Source organism: Eurosta solidaginis, chromosome 3 (genome assembly GCF_040869045.1).
Source record: "Eurosta solidaginis isolate ZX-2024a chromosome 3, ASM4086904v1, whole genome shotgun sequence".
In the NCBI taxonomy this organism is placed as follows: Eukaryota; Metazoa; Arthropoda; class Insecta; order Diptera; family Tephritidae; genus Eurosta; species Eurosta solidaginis.
Window position 1 is genome coordinate 126,863,169 of NC_090321.1, and position 17,526 is coordinate 126,880,694.

Below are 17,526 nucleotides of genomic sequence, written 5' to 3' on the forward strand. Positions count from 1 at the left end.
ATTCTCCACCGGAGAAACGCAAGTTCGAAGCTTATCACGAAGCTTATCCCTCATACTCTCGAGCTCTCCGTTTGATTGCATACGTGTTCCTCTTTATGAACAATGCCTGCAAAGAGTTCCCTTCTCGCTCTTAATCAGTTTCTTGATGGAGACGAAGTCCTACTTATCGGTGGCCGATTGAAGCATTGTACATTACAATACAACGAGAAGCATCCAGTAATCCTTCATGCGGATTCAAGACTATGCCAGCTTTGTCCAGAGTTTTTACACCGACTGCTCCTTCATGCAGAAATACGGGTAATGCTAAAAATGGTGAGGCAAGAGTACTATATACCAAAACTAAAGCCTCTTATTAAGAAATGCATTTTCCTATGCAAATCGTGCACGCTTTTCAAACAAAAAACGTGCACGCAAATAATGGCAGCGCCACCACCTGAGCGCTCTCATCGTTTCTAAGGTTGACCACTATCATAAAACGGGTACGTGGCTGTATTCGTCTGTTTTTCCACAAAGGCAGTATACATTGAGCTATGCCAGGATCTTACCACCGAAGCCTATCGAGCAGCATTAGCCCCATTGGTTGGCAGACGAGGTTATCCCTCAAACATTATGAACGATAATGGTAAAACGTTCGTTGGCGCTCAACGCGCACCGGAACGCGACTTCGTTAAATTTCGTAACGAATGCTCCGCGAACATTGGCAGAAATATCCCCCCAGGAAATAAACTGGCAGTATAATCCACCCAGTGCCCCTCATATGGGCGGCCTGTGGGAATCCGCGGTAAAAGTTTTAAAATCCACTTCAAAAAAAATGCTGAATCTCACAAATTTACATTCGAAGAATTCACACCGCTGTTGGTGCGTATTGAAACAATTCTTAATTCGAGGCCTCTAACCTCACTGCCACAAGACCCAGCTGACTTCACAGCGCTCACTCCGGGTCACTTCCTTCGAATTGCACCGCTATTAGCCATTCAGGAGCCAAACGCGGAACACCTCTCCTGTATAAATCGATGGGAAAAACTCAAATCATTACCAATTCGGTCGACGCTGGAAAGAGGATTATCTGTGTGACCTTCAGAAGCGCTATAAATAGCAAACGCCACAGCGAAATCCTAAACCGGGCAACTTCGTTGTAATCAAAGAAGATTCGCTGCCACCCACCGAGTGGCGTCTGGCACGAATCGAGAACGTTCGCTTGGGCCCTGACAACCATATTCGGTTGGTAGAGGTTCGCAACCAAAATGAAAATGACCTGCACCCCCTTTCGCGCACAGCGCTATAACCTACATATATACGTTTTCCTTGTATTAGCTTTCCGTTTATCATCCGCTGAATCCAACTACTTCTCGTTTCTCCGTCTGCTCTTGTACTTTCACGACGACACCATCGTGGCATCTCGACCAGCCTGTCCATTGGCTCGCACGGCAGAGACCGACAACTGCCTTCAATGTCGGATCTGCCACCGCTACCACGTGCTGCGGACCTGCCCGGCTTTTAAGGCGATGCGGCCATCGCAGCATGCAACAGTGGCCAGGGCACAGGGATATTCCGTTAATTGCCTGGTCCTCACGCATACCATAAGGGAGTGCGACTCCCGAGGTTCCTGTGAAATTTGCGGGCTGGCTCACCACACCCTCCTGCACGATGGGCGGAAAGCTCGACGTGAAACGAAAAACCCCCCAAGCTTCCTGCAAGCCAAAAAGAGCAAGAGGAACCCCACCTGCGACTGTAGGGCCCAAAAGGCGCACCCAGCAAAGAAACCTGCGGCAACCCCCAAACTAGCTAGGACGGCCAAACTCACGATCGCGTGCACCCCGCAAAGCCTGCAAAAGGCGCAATACGGTCAGTTGCGCCTTAAATACCACCATCCGCGCCTTGCAGGAACTGCACGTGGGGTACGTGGGGCACGAACTCACTACCCTGAAGTTAAGAGTCTCATGCTCAACCGTTAAAGGATGGTGTCTTTACCTCTGTATTACTCGTTGATAATGATTGGCTTCTATCTCGGCATCAATTTAGTCCCCGAGCTGTACAATTTTGTATCCTGTGCTTCTAACCGCGAAGCATTTGTGCCACCTGCAATGATAAGCGCTCCTCTTGCGCTTCCATCTTGGATGTAATCTGTGTCGCAAAACGGCTAGTTGCGCCTTAAATACCATCATCCGCGCCTTGCAGGAACTGCTTACAAGCACCTCCCTGCAGGGCGGGCAGGATGGCGGCCAACGTGGGGCATGGACCCACGACCCTGAGATTAAGATTCTCACGCTCTACCTACTGAGCTAGCCGGTCTCTCTTCGCGACACTGTTCACTTCTTTCTTTAATAAAAAACGTTATAAAATTCAATTATTCTATTTATTTAATAATTAATGAAGTTAATGCAAATTTTAACCATTCACTTTTATCCAGTTTAACTTTTAACTATTTCGCGATAGGCAAATTAAATATATATATATGAAAGTATAAATAAATATGTCAAGAGGCGCGTCCACGATTGCCGGCTCTTAGTACTAAACTGGTTCATTGCAATGCATTAATGAGGACGATGGTAGTGGTCGTGTTGGCGCTTTCCACTCGCCGCGTACGGCTGCACCTAAGAATTTCGCCGCCGTTGATATAATGATAAAGGCGGCTTAAACAACAATATTAGTGTGTGCTGTCTTGAAACAACCCTTGCATTCTTTCTGCGAGATTCTTTCCGTCGTTTAAGTGCATCTATTTGGGTTTGTCAATGCCAGTGTTCTTCCTGCGGGCACATTCGGTATTGATTATTGTGTTCCATTCGTTGCACTAATCTTCACCCGGGCTAATGTCTTTGACTTTCGTGGTCTTTGTCGAGTCTCCTCCACCAGCACGCGGTTACTGCTGAACCCTTTCTAAAAATTGTTGTTAAGTGGTTCATCCTTGTTCTTATATTGCATAATTCTTCTCTGCGTATCGATCCTGATGCAATGGTCACTAAGAAATTCACTCCCAATATGACTTCATCAACGATCTCTGTCACAAAGAATTTGTGTAGAACCATGATCTTCCCAATTAAGACTTCACATATTACTTCTCCCTGGATTTGGTTATACTCGCCAGTGACCCTACACAATCTTGCTCCAGGTAATGGTTTATTCTCCTGTTGACCAAATCAGATCGGAGAAAGGAATGAGTTGCGCCCGTAACCACAGTCAGTACACGCTTCTTGCCATCCACATTTCCTCTTCCATTAAGACTGCTCGATTTTTTTCCGATTTGTGATACAGAGAGCACAGCAGCTAGCTCTCTATCTTTACATCTGACTCGCTCTTGCTCATCTCCTCCAGCTTTTTTCCTAAGACCACCCATGCTATTGGAACCACTAGGATCAAGATCGCTCTGACATGCAATGTGACCCGGCTTCCAGCATTTGAAGCATTTGATAACTCTTTCACTCCGATTTTGCAATACTTTCAGTGCCTCCAATATTGTGTTCACCCAGTCTGGCCTTCCTACTTCCACACGGTGTGCTTTGTACGATGGCTTACTCAAAAGTTACGTTATTTCCTGAGTCAGTGCATGGGATACCGTTTCAGCAAATGTTGGCTTTGGGTTTGCGTATGTAGCTCGCTTCGTTTCCACGTCCAGTATGCTATTTACAAAACCCTGAGTTTTTACCCTTTCAGTGTATTCCACGGGTTCGTCCGCATTTGCAAGACGAGCCAATTTTTCAATGTCTGAAGCAAACTCCTGCAAAGTCGTGTTAGATTTTTGGTAGCGGTTTTGCAATTCTATTTAGTAGATTTGTTTGCTGTGTTCGCTTCCTTAACGTCGTTCAACACCAGCCATGAATGCTTCATAGTCGTTCCGCTCTCCTTCGGGAATCGTCTGAAGGATTTCGGCTTCTGGCCCCTTCAATACTAAGAATAGATCTGCAACTTTATCTTCAGCATTCCAGTTGATCATCGCTGCGGTCTTCTCAAACTGCAGTTTAAAGACCTGGAAAGGAACAGAAACGTCAAAGGATGGTGTCTTTACCTTTGGATTACACGCTGAAACTGCTTGGCGATTTATTTGCAACTCCTGTATACGACCTCTCAAAGCTTCCATCTCGGCATCAAATTTTGTCCTCGAGCTGTACAATTTTTGTATCCTGTGTTCCAACCGCGAAGTCATTTGTGCCACCTGCAATAATAAGCGCTCCTCTTGTGCTTCCATCTTGGATGTAATCTGTGTCGACATTTCTGAAAGACGAATTCCTTGTGCTTCAATCTTCGATGTTATTTGTGACAATATTTCCGAAGAACGTGCTTCTTGTCGTGTCTCCATTGACTCTAGTTTTGATGCCATGTATGTCTTCTCTTTTTCCAGTTGATTTTCCATCTTGAATGTTATACGGTTCTCCTGGGATTCCAGTTGTAGTGCCATATATGTCTTCTGCTCTTACAGCTGAGATGACATTTGTCTTTCCTGGGCTTCAATCTTGGATGTTACTGTCGATGTTTGTGCAGATATTGCAGCCAACATCATGTTCAAGTCTGGTGTCTGCGATGTTTCGTCGATTCTTTCCAATTCCATAACCTCCCTTAGTCGTGCCTGAAGTTCGGATTTATTGCCGGTTGTATTCAATCCACGGCTCTCCAACTCCTTCTTCAGTTGCTGGATCTTCAATTCGCTCAACATTTCCATTTCCTTGTTGTGCTCTGCAATTCTGGAATTATTTAACAATTCCTCTTCTGACACCAATTGTAACGAGATTTGGGAAGTTCCGCTTATTTGAAACCTTCTGCTAACGTTCGAATCGCTAAACTGTTGAATAAATCACTCCAATATTCTGTATTGCAAAATGGTCCCTTATTAGACTACTTTGGGGGTAGTACAATTATACCTCACAATTATACTTCACTTCGCAACTGATTGCTTGTTTAAATCAAAGTGATCACTGATTACTCAGCTTGCGCTGCTTTTATACTCTCCGTTGCTTCGTTCGCATATTTCTCCTAATGTCTAAACGTTTCACCTTCTAGAACTTTTGTATCTCCTGCTTGGTTATTTACCAGCTTTATAAATACATGTAAATTTGTAGCTTATAGCAAATGCCACCATTTAGTTGCATAATTATTGGCGCCACTTCACGCGTATTATTATTCTCTTTCGTCTTTATTCGGCTTTAGTTTTCGCTGAACAAGCATAGTAGTAACATCGGGGAAGCTATTGTGTATTTGCGAACTTCCGAATATATATTTTGCAAACAAACGCTCATGCGCAGAATGTTTTCATGGTTTAATGTTAGCAATTTATTTTGTTTAAATTTTTCCTTAGACTCAAGAAATGAAGTAGTATTTATATGGCATATTTAAGAACTAATTTTTGTGTGTTACATCATGCGTGCATACGTCCTACCTCAATGATTTTTCATCAACAACTAAACCACCACCAATAAAATGATTTTAGTTTTACTCACACAGCCACAGTTTTTATTTAGGTGACCCCTGGTTTATAGCCATATGCGCGTGTATGTGTGAGTAACCGCTTCGATGATGACTACATCTGTGTGTGTGAGATAGCTCTTCTTCGCCTTCTACATAAGTGTTGTTAGCTTTAATGTGTACACGTGTATACGAGTGGCTGCTTCATGTTTTTGTTGTTGAGTGACATTTACTAACAGCTTAGTGATGCAAATATTCGTCACAATATATTCAAATAAAAGATGGTACATCGAATTCGTTACCACAGATATTTTTTTGATAAGCAGTCATTGTACCCAGCCTAATTTTACTATTTTAAATAAATGATAAAATAAATACTTGGTGCTAATTACGTCCAAGGAGATTTAAGCCAAGTTTTGTTTTCTATTCTCGTCGTGCTCCTTTTAATCTTTCCTAAAAATTGGCCATACAACTATTTTCGACCATTAGTGAAAATGTTGATAGCGATTTTTTAAGAGTGATATCGATTGCATTGAGTAATTTGTGTTTTTATTCGTATATGTGTAGTTTGAACTCTTGCATATGGGTAAAGAACAGTGGCGGATTTACGGGGGGTTTTCGGGTTCAACAGTTTCATATTACATGGTTGCATTTTGACATTAATGACATTTCAATTTTACTTAATCTTCCAATAAGTGGACCAGGGTGACTCTAAAATGTGCTTGTACGATATGGGTATCAAATAGGAGGTGTTAATGAGTATTTTAAACGGGAGTGGGCCTTAGTTCTATATGTGGACGCCTTTTCGAGATATCGCCATAAAGGTGGACCAGGGGTGACTCTAGAATGTGTTTGTACGATATGGGTATCAAATAGAAGATGTTAATGAGCCTTTTAAATGGGAGTGGGCCTTAGTTCTATAAGTGGACGCCTTTAAGAGATATCGCCATAAAGAGTGGTCAGGGGTGGCTCTAGAATGTGTTTTTACGATATGGGTAGATATCAAATTAAAGGTATTAATGACGGTTTTAAAAGGGAGTGGCCCCTAGTTGAAGCATTTTCGAGATATCGACCGAAATGTGGACCAGGGTGACCCAGAACATCATCTGTCGGGTACCGCTAATTTATTTATATATGTTATGCTACGAACAGTATTCCTGCCATGATTCCAAGTGCTTTTGATTTTGGCCTGCAGAACTTTTTCATTTTCTTCTACTTAATATGGTAGATGTCACACCCATTTTACAAAGTTTTTTCTAAAGTTATGTATACTTTGCGTAAAAGTAACCAATCCAATCACCCTTGTTTCTTATAGAATTATGGAATGGTATAGAATTATGGTATTTTTTCATTTTTCGAAACTTTCGATATCGAAAATATGGGTTTGCTCATAGTCGGATTTCACCCATTTTTAATACCAATATAAAGTGAGTTCAGATAAGTACGTGAACTAAATTTATTAAAGATATATCTAAGATATATCAATTTATCGTGTTAACGGCCGAGCGAAGGACAGACGGTCTACTGTGTATAAAAACTGGGTGCGGCTTCAACCGATTTCGCCCATTTCCACAGAAAACAGTTATCGTAGAAGCTATGTCATTACCAACTTTCACATGGATTGGTAAATTTTTGTTCGACTTATGGCATTAAAAGTATTCTAGACAAATTAAATGAAAAAGGGCGGAGCCATGCCCATTTTGAAATTTTCTTTTATTTTAGTATTTTGTTGCACCATATCATTACTGGAGTTGAATGTTGACATAATTTACTTACATACTGTAAAGATATTAAATTTTTTGTGCAAATTTGGGCGTGTTCGTCATCCAATTTGGCTAATTTTTATCTAGAACATATATAGTAATAGGAGTTACGTTCCTGCCAAATTTCATCATGTTATCCTCAACGACTGCCAAATTACAGCTTGCCAAACCTTTAAATTGCCTTCTTTTAAAAGTGGGCGGAGCCACGCCCACTGTCCAAAATTTTACCAATTTTCTATTTTGCGTGATAAGGTCAACAAACTTACCAAGTTTCATCCTTTTATCCGTCTTTGGTAATGAATTATCGCATTTTTTCGGTTTTTCGAAATTTTCGATATGGAAAAGTGGGCGTGGTTATAGTCCGATCATCCCGATCTGGGATGAGTGCCCAGGAACTTACATAACAAATTTCATCAAGATACCTCAAGCTGTACTGAAGGGGCAGACGGACGGACGGACATGGCTAAATGAATTTCTTTTTTCGCCCAGATCATTTTGATATATGGAAGTATATATCTATCTCGATTAGTTTATGCCGTTACGGGTTACCATTATGCGAACAAAATTAATGCTCTGTGGGCTCTGCTCAGCTGATTATAAAAAAGTATAGGGGACCCTCTATCAAACAAGGTAACTATTTGAGTTATCCAAGTAAAAACTGTTTTGGGTGACCGCTTTAAACATTTGTTCATATACATATGTCTCATTATTGTTTGATGTAATGACACAGCAGCTAGCTCTCTATCTTTACATCTGACTCGCTCTTGCTCATCTCCTCCAGCTTTTTTCCTAAGACCACCCATGCTGTTGGAACCACTAGGATCAAGATCGCTCTGACATGCAATGTGACCCGGCTTCCAGCATATGAAGCATTTGGTAACTCTTTCACTCCGATTTTGCGATACTTTCAGTGCCTCCAATATTGTGTTCACCCAGTCTGGCCTTCCTACTTCCACACGGTGTGCTTTGTACGCTGGCTTACTCAAAAGTTACGTTATTTCCTGAGTCAGTGCATGGGATACCGTTTCAGCAAATGTTGGCTTTGGGTTTGCGTATGTAGCTCGCTTCGTTTCCTCGTCCAGTATGCTATTTACAAAACCCTGAATTTTTACCCTTTCAGTGTATTCCACGGGTGCGTCCGCATTTGCAAGACGAGCCAATCTTTCAATGTCTGAAGTAAACTCCTGCAAAGTCGTGTTAGATTTTTGGTAGCGGTTTTGCAATTCTATTTGGTAGAGTTGTTTCCTGTGTTCGCTTCCTTAACGTCGTTCAACACCAGCCATCAATGCTTCATAGTCGTTCCGCTCTCCTTCGGGAATCATCTGAAGGATTTCGGCTTCTGGCCCCTTCAATACTAAGAATAGAGCTGCAACTTTATCTTCAGCATTCCAGTTGTTCACCGCTGCGATCTTCTCAAACTGCAGTTTAAAGACCTGGAAAGGAACAGAAACGTCAAAGGATGGTGTCTTTACCTTTGGATTACACGCTGAAACTGCTTGGCGATTTATTTGCAACTCCTGTATACGACCTCTCAAAGCTTCCATCTCGGCATCATATTTTGTCCTCGAGCTGTACAATTTTTGAATCCTGTGCTTCCAACCGCGAAGTCATTTGTGCCACCTGCGCGCTTCTCTTGTGCTTCCATCTTGGATGTAATCTGTGTCGACATTTCTAAAATACGAATTCCTTGTGCTTCAATCTTCGATGTTATTTGTGACAATATTTCCGAAAAACGTGCTTCTTGCCGTGTCTCCTTTGACTCCAGTTGGGATGCCATGTATGTCTTCTCTTTTTCCAGTTGATTTTCCATCTTGAATGTTATACGGTTCTCCTGGGATTCCAGTTGTAGTGCCGTATATGTCTTCTGCTCTTACAGCTGAGATGACATTTATCTTTCCTGGGCTTCAATCTTGGATGTTACTGTCGATGTTTGTGCAGATATTGCAGCCAATATCATGTTCAAGTCTGGTGTCTGCGATGTTTCGTCGATTCTTTCCAATTACATAACTTCCCTTAGTCGTGCCTGAAGTTCGGATTTATTGCCGGTTGTATTCAATCCACGGCTCTCCAACTCCTTCTTCAGTTGCTGGATCTTCAATTCGCTCAACATTTCCATTTCCTTGTTGTGCTCTGCAATTCTGGAATTATTAACAATTCCTCTTCTGACACCAATTGTAACGAGATTTGGGAAGTTCCGCTTATTTGAAACCTTCTGCTAACGTTCGAATCGCTAAACTGTTGAATAAATCACTCCAATATTCTGTATTGCAAAATGGTCCCTTATTGGACTACTTTGGGGGTAGTACAATTATACCTCACAATTATACTTCACTTCGCAACTGATTGCGTGTTTAAATCAAAGTGATCACTGATTACTCAGCTTGTGCTGCTTTTATATTCTCCGTTGCTTCGTTCTCCTAAGGTCTAAACGTTTCACCTTCTAGAACTTTTGTATCTCCTGCTTGGTTAGTTACCAGCTTTATAAATACATGTAAATTTGTAGCTTATAGCAAATGCCACTATTTAGTTGCATAATTATTGGCGCCACTTCACACGTATTATTATTATCTTTCGTCTTTATTCGGCTTTAGTTTTCGCTGAACAAGCATAGTAGCAACATCTGGGAAGTTATTGTTTATTTGCGAATTTCCGAAAATATATTTTGCAAACAAAATCTCACGCAGAATGTTTTCATGGTTTAATGTTAGCAATTTATTTTGTTTAAATTTTTCCTTAGACTCAAGAAATGAAGTAGTATTTATATGGCATATTTAAGAAGAAATTTTTGTGTGTTACAAACATGCATACGTCCTACCTCAATGATTTTTCATCAACAACTAAACCACCACCAATAAAATGATTTTAGTTTTACTCACACAGCCACAGTTTTTATTTAGGTGACCCCTGGTTTATAGCCATATGCGCGTGTATGTGTGAGTAACCGCTTCGGCTGTTGACTACAGTTGTGTGTGTGAGATAGCTCTTCTTCGCCTTCTACATAAGTGTTGTTAGCTTTAATGTGCACACGTGTATACGAGTGGCTGCTTCATGTTTTTGTTGTTGAGTGACATTTACTAACAGCTTAATGATGCAAATATTCGTCACAATATATTCAAATAAAAGATGGCAATTCGTTACCACAGATATTTTTTTGATAAGCAGTCATTGTACCCAGCCTAATTTTGCTATTTTAAATAAATGATAAAATAAATACTTTGCGCTAATTACGTCCAAGGAGATTTAAGCCAAGTTTTGTTTTCTATTCTCGTCGTGCTCCTTTTAATCTTGCCTAAAATTGGCCATACAACTATTTTCGACCATTAGTGAAAATGTTGATAGCGATTTTTGAAGAGTGATATCGATTGCATTGAGTAATTTGTGTTTTTACTCGTACATGTGTAGGTTGAACTCTTGCATATGGGTAAAGAACAGTGGCGGATTTACGGGGGGTTTTCGGGTTCAACAGTTTCATATTACATGGTTGCATTTTGACATTAATGACATTTCAATTTTACTTAAACTTCCAATAGGTGGACCAGGGGTGCCTCTAAAATGTGTTTGTACGATATGGGTATCAAATAGAAGGTATTAATGAGTATTTTAAACGAGAGTGGGCCTTAGTTCTATATGTGGACGCCTTTTCGAGATATCGCCATAAAGGTGGACCAGGGGTGACTCTAGAATGTGTTTTTACGATATAGGTAGATATCAAATTAAAGGTATTAATGACGGTTTTAAAAGGGAGTGGCCCCTAGTTGAATCACTTTCGAGATATCGACCGAAATGTGGACCAGGGTGACCCAGAACATCATCTGTCGGGTACCGCTAATTTATTTATATATGTAGTGCTACGAACAGTATTCCTGTCATGATTCCAAGGGCTTTTGATTTCGGCCTGCAGAACTTTTTCATTTTCTGCTACTTAATATGGTAGATGTCACACCCATTTTACAAAGTTTTTTCTAAAGTTATGTATACTTTGCGTAAAAATAACCAATCCAATCACCCTTGTTTCTTATAGAATTATGGAATGGTATAGAATTATGGAATTTTTTTCATTTTTCGAAAATTTCGATATCGAAAATGTGGGTCTGCTCATAGTCGGATTTCACCCATTTTTAATACCAAGATAAAGTGAGTTCAGATAAGTACGTGAACTAAAATTAGTAAAGATATATCTAAGATATATCAATTTATCGCGTTAACGGCCGAGCGAAGGACAGACGGTCTACTGTGTATAAAAACTGGGTGTGGCTTCAACCGATTTCGCCCATTTTCACAGAAAACAGTTATCGTAGAAGCTATGTCCTTACCAAATTTCACATGGATTGGTAAATTTTTGTTCGACTTATGGCATTAAAAGTATTCTAGACAAATTAAATGAAAAAGGGCGGAGCCATGCCCATTTTGAAATTTTCTTTTATTTTAGTATTTTGTTGCACCATATCATTACTGGAGTTGAATGTTGACATAATTTACTTACATACTGTAAAGATATTAAATTTTTTGTGCAAATTTGGGCGTGTTCGTCATCCGATTTGGCTAATTTTTATCTAGAACATATATAGTAATAGGAGTTACGTTCCTGCCAAATTTCATCATGTTATCCTCAACGACTGCCAAATTACAGCTTGCCAAACTTTTAAATTGCCTTCTTTTAAAATTTTACCAATTTTCTATTTTGCGTGATAAGGTCAACAAACTTACCAAGTTTCATCCTTTTATCCGTCTTTGGTAATGAATTATCGCATTTTTTCGGTTTTTCGAAATTTTCGATATCGAAAAAGTGGGCGTGGTTATAGTCCGATCATCCCGATCTGGGATGAGTGCCCAGGAACTTACATACCAAATTTCATCAAGATACCTCAAGCTTTACTGAAGTTATCGTGTTAAGGGGCAGACGGACGGACGGACATGGCTAAATGAATTTCTTTTTTCGGCCAGATCATTTTGATATATGGAAGTATATATCTATCTCGATTAGTTTATGCCGTTACGGGTTACCGTTATGCGAACAAAATTAATATGCTCTGTGGGCTCTGCTCAGATGATTATAAAAAAGTATAGGGGACCCTCTATCAAACAAGGTAACTATTTGAGTTATCCAAGTAAAAACTGTTTTGGGTGACCGCTTTAAACATTTGTTCATATACATATGTCTCATTATTGTTTGATGTAATGAACGTTGTAATATGTTATAAATACCTTATATGTTGCATTTCCAGGTTTGCTTTCCTCGCACGCAAACCTTGCTATAATTGTCTCACACTTGTTATCAATATTTGAATCAACGGCACTAAGCTCTAGAGCATTTGGGTACTGTGCCAATGCTTGAATGTTACTTGCCATAGCTATCTCAGCTCTCGTTTCTACTTCGATAATAACTGCTTCCCCATCGGTGTTACTGGTAACAGCGATTATCTGAATACTATATGTCTGACAAGCGAAGAGTTCATTTATGTATAGTCCAGTTGAATTTGTTTTTTTATCAAATTTTTGACTGGGAGACTTTTCATCAATCCATCCATTTAAGCGATACTCAACTATACACAATTCACCAAAAGTAGGCACAGTCCAAGAAATATTTAAAGCCTGAGCTTCATATACAACGGAAATATCATTGACGGACGAAGGTTCTGAAGAAAAAAATATAAATGGTAATTTTTTTTTTAATTGAGATCACATTTTAAAATGCCAGTGTTCAACATCTTATATTATCATAACTGTAGGAGATTTTCGTCCAGAGGAAATAAAACCTGTCCGTTTTATCTATTAAATATTAATGTATATAAATGTTATGTGCTAGGTTTGCGGAGTTGCATTCAGACTTCAACAAATGCTCCCTCAAACCAGACTTCAAAAATCAAAAAGAACAGTTAAAAAATATTACCTACTGCACCACGATTTAATGTTCTTAAAACTTGTCACGTATATAATTGATGCACGTTAAACTGTGATAATTTGGACACAAGATAAGCGATATCTGGCCTTGATATCACCACTAAGTACATAAGGACCTATCAAACTTTGATATCGCTTTATTTTTTGATTATTCATTGCTTGTCGCAATTTTTCAAACTCAATTGCCGAAGAATTTGATTTGTGTACCACCTTTGCTGAATTGTGGTTTCACCTCGGTTACCGACACGTTCAATTTCCATGGCCAAAAAGAAAGATGTCGGTCCTCGATTAATATTTTCAACAAATTTCTTTAAATTTGATATAATTTTCAACATCTCATCTTGGCTCGCACATGCCAAGAACATATCATCAATGTATAGGCCAATGATATTGATATCGTCGCCATTACGACGACACCTGACTTGCACCTTTTAAAATCCTTTCTCAATTACATATCTGTCATCTTGCGATTCCATTCACGACCAGCTTCGTTCGTACATGCCAACAAAATATCATCAATGTATAGACCAATGATGTTGTTGTTGTTGATGTTGTCGGCGGCCACCGTGGTGTGGTGGTAGCGTGCTCCGCCAATCACACCGTATGCCCCGGGTTCAACCCCCGGGCAAAGCAACATCAAAATTTTAGAAGAAAATTTTTCTAAGCGGGGTCGCCCCTCGACAGTGTCTGGCAAGCGCTCCGAGTGTATTTCTGCCATGAAAAGCTCTCATTGAAAACTCATCTGCCTTGCAGATGCCGTTCGGAGTCGGCATAAAACATGGAGGTCCCGTCCGGCCAATTTGTAGGGAAAATCAAGAGGAGCACGACGCAAATTGGAAGAGAAGCTCGGCCTTAGATCTCTCCGGAGGTTATCGCGCCTTACATTTTTTTTTAATGATGTTGATATTGTCACCATCAACCCAAATATAAAAACTTCTGCCTCACTTGCACTTTTAAAATCCATTTTCAATTACATATATGTCAACTTGCGATTCTATTCACGACCAGGTTGCTTACCATTTGTCAACCTCACCTACGCGGGAAAAACCCTGTTACAAATATGAATGTATCATACTGCGACGAATATTCACATTACTAAGTAATACTAGCATCCTTAATCCGATACTAAGCAGCCACTTGTATGTACGTAAATAAATCAATCATCATTTACTCATGTACATACAAGGCAACAGAGAAATACTCACCATCAGCCGAAGTAGTACTCGCATATGCACACGCATATGGAGATGCGAGAGACTATAAACTACAAATATACATGTGCATATATGGCTGGTAATCAAGCATGAAGTTCGCGAAGTTACTAGACCTTAGGAGAAATGGGTGAACGAGGCAGCAGAGAGTATGAAAGCAGCGAAAGCTAAGTAGTCAGTATACAGTTTGATTTAAACACGCTATCAGTTGCGAAGTGTAGTATAAATGTGAAGTATAATTGTACTACTTCCAAAGTAATCTAATAAAGCCCATTTTGAATTACTAAATATGTTGTTGTTTTTGTTGTAGCAGTGCTTCGCCCCAACTAACAGCCGCGACCATTGACAATTGTCATCAATATCCTCTAACGGGGGTCCAAGGAAACTTGCTGTTTCAACAGGGGTGCACCATAATGAAAGGGGTGTTAGAGGCGTTGGTTCCACATTACAATTAAAGAGATGGTTGGTGTCATGTGGGGACACATTGCAACGGGGCATACCTTTTGTATGTCGGGGTTGATTCAGGATAGGTAAGAGCTTAACCTGTTACAGTATCCAGAACGAAGTTGAGCAAGAGTGACACGCGTTTCCCTGGGGAGTATGCGTTCCTCTTCCACAAGTTTGGGTACTTTTCTTTGAGTACTGGATTCACTGGGCAATTCCCGGCATAAAGGTCCGACGCCTGTTTGTGGAGTTCACCAATTACTAAATATCGTAGTTATTTATTCAACAAATTAGCCATTCGAACATTAGCAGAAGGTGTAAAATAAGTGGAGTTTCCCTAATTTCGTTACAATTGATGTCAGAAGGGAAATTATTGAATAAATTTTAGAGTTGCAGAGTACAACAAGGACATGGCCAAGTGGAGTGGATTGAAGATCCAGCAACTGAAAAAGGAGTTGGAGAGCCGTGGATTGAATACAACTGGCAATAAACTCGAACTTCAGGCACGACTACGAGAGGCAATGGAATTAGAAGGAATTAACGTGGAAGAGTATGTCTTCCATTTTGATGGCGATGAGACAACAAAATTGGAGGAGGAAAATGCAACACCGCAGACAATGGCGAACAGGACTTGAACATGATATTATCTGCAATATCTGCACAAACTTCGACAGTAACATCCAAGATGGAAGCAAAAATGGAAGAACGAGAGACACGCATAACATCCAAAATGAAATGACAGGAGACACGCATAACATCGAAGATTGAAGCACAAGAAACGCGTATTTCAGAAATGTCGACACAGATTACATCTAATATGGAAGCAAAATAGGAGCGCTTATCATTGCATGTGGCACAAATGTCTTCGCAGTTAGAAGAAAAGGAAGCAAGGGTAACATGAAAGCTGGAAGTACAGGATACAAAAATAATGAAGTTTAAAAACAAGATCGAGGCTGAGGTAAATGCTTTAAAATGTCGTATACAGGAGCTGCAACTAAATCGCGCAATAGTTCCAGCGAGTAATCTAAAGGTAAAAACACCATCCTTTGTCGGTTCTGTTCCTTTCCAGGTGTTTAAGATTCAGTTTGAGAAGACCGCAGCAGTGAACGACTGCAGTACTGAAGATAAAGTTGCTGCACTATTCGTGGCATTGAAAGGATCCGCTGCTGAAATCCTACAGACTATTCGCGAGGGAAAGCGGAAAAACTACGAAACATTGCTGAGCGCTCTCTAGAGACGTTACGGAAGCGAGAATAGAAGACAGATATACCAAATTGAGTTGCAAAATCGTTTCCAAACCGCGAATGAGACATTGCAGGAGTTTGCTTCGGATGTTGAAAGGTTGGCTCATTTGGCAAATGCGGACGCACCCATGAAATACACTGAAGGGGTAAAGATTCAGAGCTTTATAAATGGCATATGGGACGTCGAAACAAAGCAGGCTACATACGCAAACCCAAAGCCAACATTTGCAGAAACGGTATCACATGCATTGACTCGCTATTGAGTAAACCAGCATACAAAGCCCATCGTGTGAAAGTAGAAAGACCAGAGTTGGTAGACGCAATTTTGGAAGCTTTAAAGAGAACGCAACAGAAGAATAATGATGCAATCAAATGCTTCAAATGCGGGAAGCCAGGTCACATATCACGTCATTGCGATGTCGATCTTAGCGGTTTCAACAGCTGGAGGAGATGAGCAAGAGCGAGTCAGATGCAAAGATCGAGAACTTGCGCCAGTTATTGAATGTCCTGTGATATCTCTCTCGCTAATCGGAAGAAAATCGAGTAGTCTTACCGTCAGGGGAAATGTGGATGGCAAGGAGCGTGTACTAACTGTAGATACGGGGGCATCTCACTCCTTAATCCGATTAGAAAGGTCAAGATTCTACACAAATTCGTTGTGGCGGAGATCGTTGAAGAAATCATATTGGGAGTGGACTTCTTGGTTGACCATGACATCAGGATCGACATGAAAAGAAGGAATATGCGCTATAAGAACCAGGATATACCACTTAACTTCAGTTTGGAAAAAGGGTTAAGCAGTAATCGAGTGTTGGTGGAGGAGATTCAACAGAGGCCACAAAAGTCAAAGAAAGTAAATCGGGCAAAGGTTGATGGAATGAATGGGCCAAACAAATCAAAACTGAAGGTACCCGCGAGAAAAACACTGGCATTGACAAACCCTATTGGACGCAATAAAACGAACGAAAGAATTTCCCAGAAAGAATGCAAGGGTGTTTTCAAGCCAGGACGCACTGCTTTTGTGAAACGTCGGAAAGATACTGATTATGCGAAGCCAATCCGTCAAGCGCAAGCTCAACGAAGTAGTTCATTGGCCAACCAACAGGGTGTGAGGGAACGGTCAAGGATAACGAGCAGTAGAATGAAACACAGGTACGACACGAACAATAATTCGGATGGGTTCTTGGGGGGAGATTCGGTACTGCTATACAAACCTCACCGGCGGAAAGGTGTTCCATCCAAATTTTGGTACAGTTGGGAAGGCCGGTACAAAGTTGTGAAGAGGATCAGTGATACCATCTACTACATACAAACCATTGGGAAACCACGAAATAGAAGGGTGGTTCATTTGGAGGGGCTATCAGCGGTTAGATTGAGTGATTTGTCTGATCGGGTCGATCAGACGTAGGTGGAGGGCAGTGTGATGAATATTCACATCACCCTGTGATACCAGCATCCCTAATCCGATACCAAGCAGCCACTTGTATATACGTAAACAAATCAATCATCATTTACTCATGTACATACAAGGAAACAGAGATATCTCACCATCAGCCGAAGTAGTACTCA

At 40.6% G+C, this 17,526-nt stretch overlaps 1 protein-coding gene across 1 annotated transcript in view; it reads right to left on the reverse strand.

Annotated features, from left to right (window-relative positions):
• The window catches only part of Ptp52F (Protein tyrosine phosphatase 52F), a 2,268,497-nt gene that overhangs the window by 1,011,271 nt on the left and 1,239,700 nt on the right, over positions 1-17,526 (reverse strand). Inside the window, exon 5 of the mRNA XM_067773018.1 lies at positions 12,363-12,793. Within this exon, the coding sequence (XP_067629119.1) occupies positions 12,363-12,793 (431 nt within the window). The remainder of the gene's footprint in view (positions 1-12,362; positions 12,794-17,526) is intronic.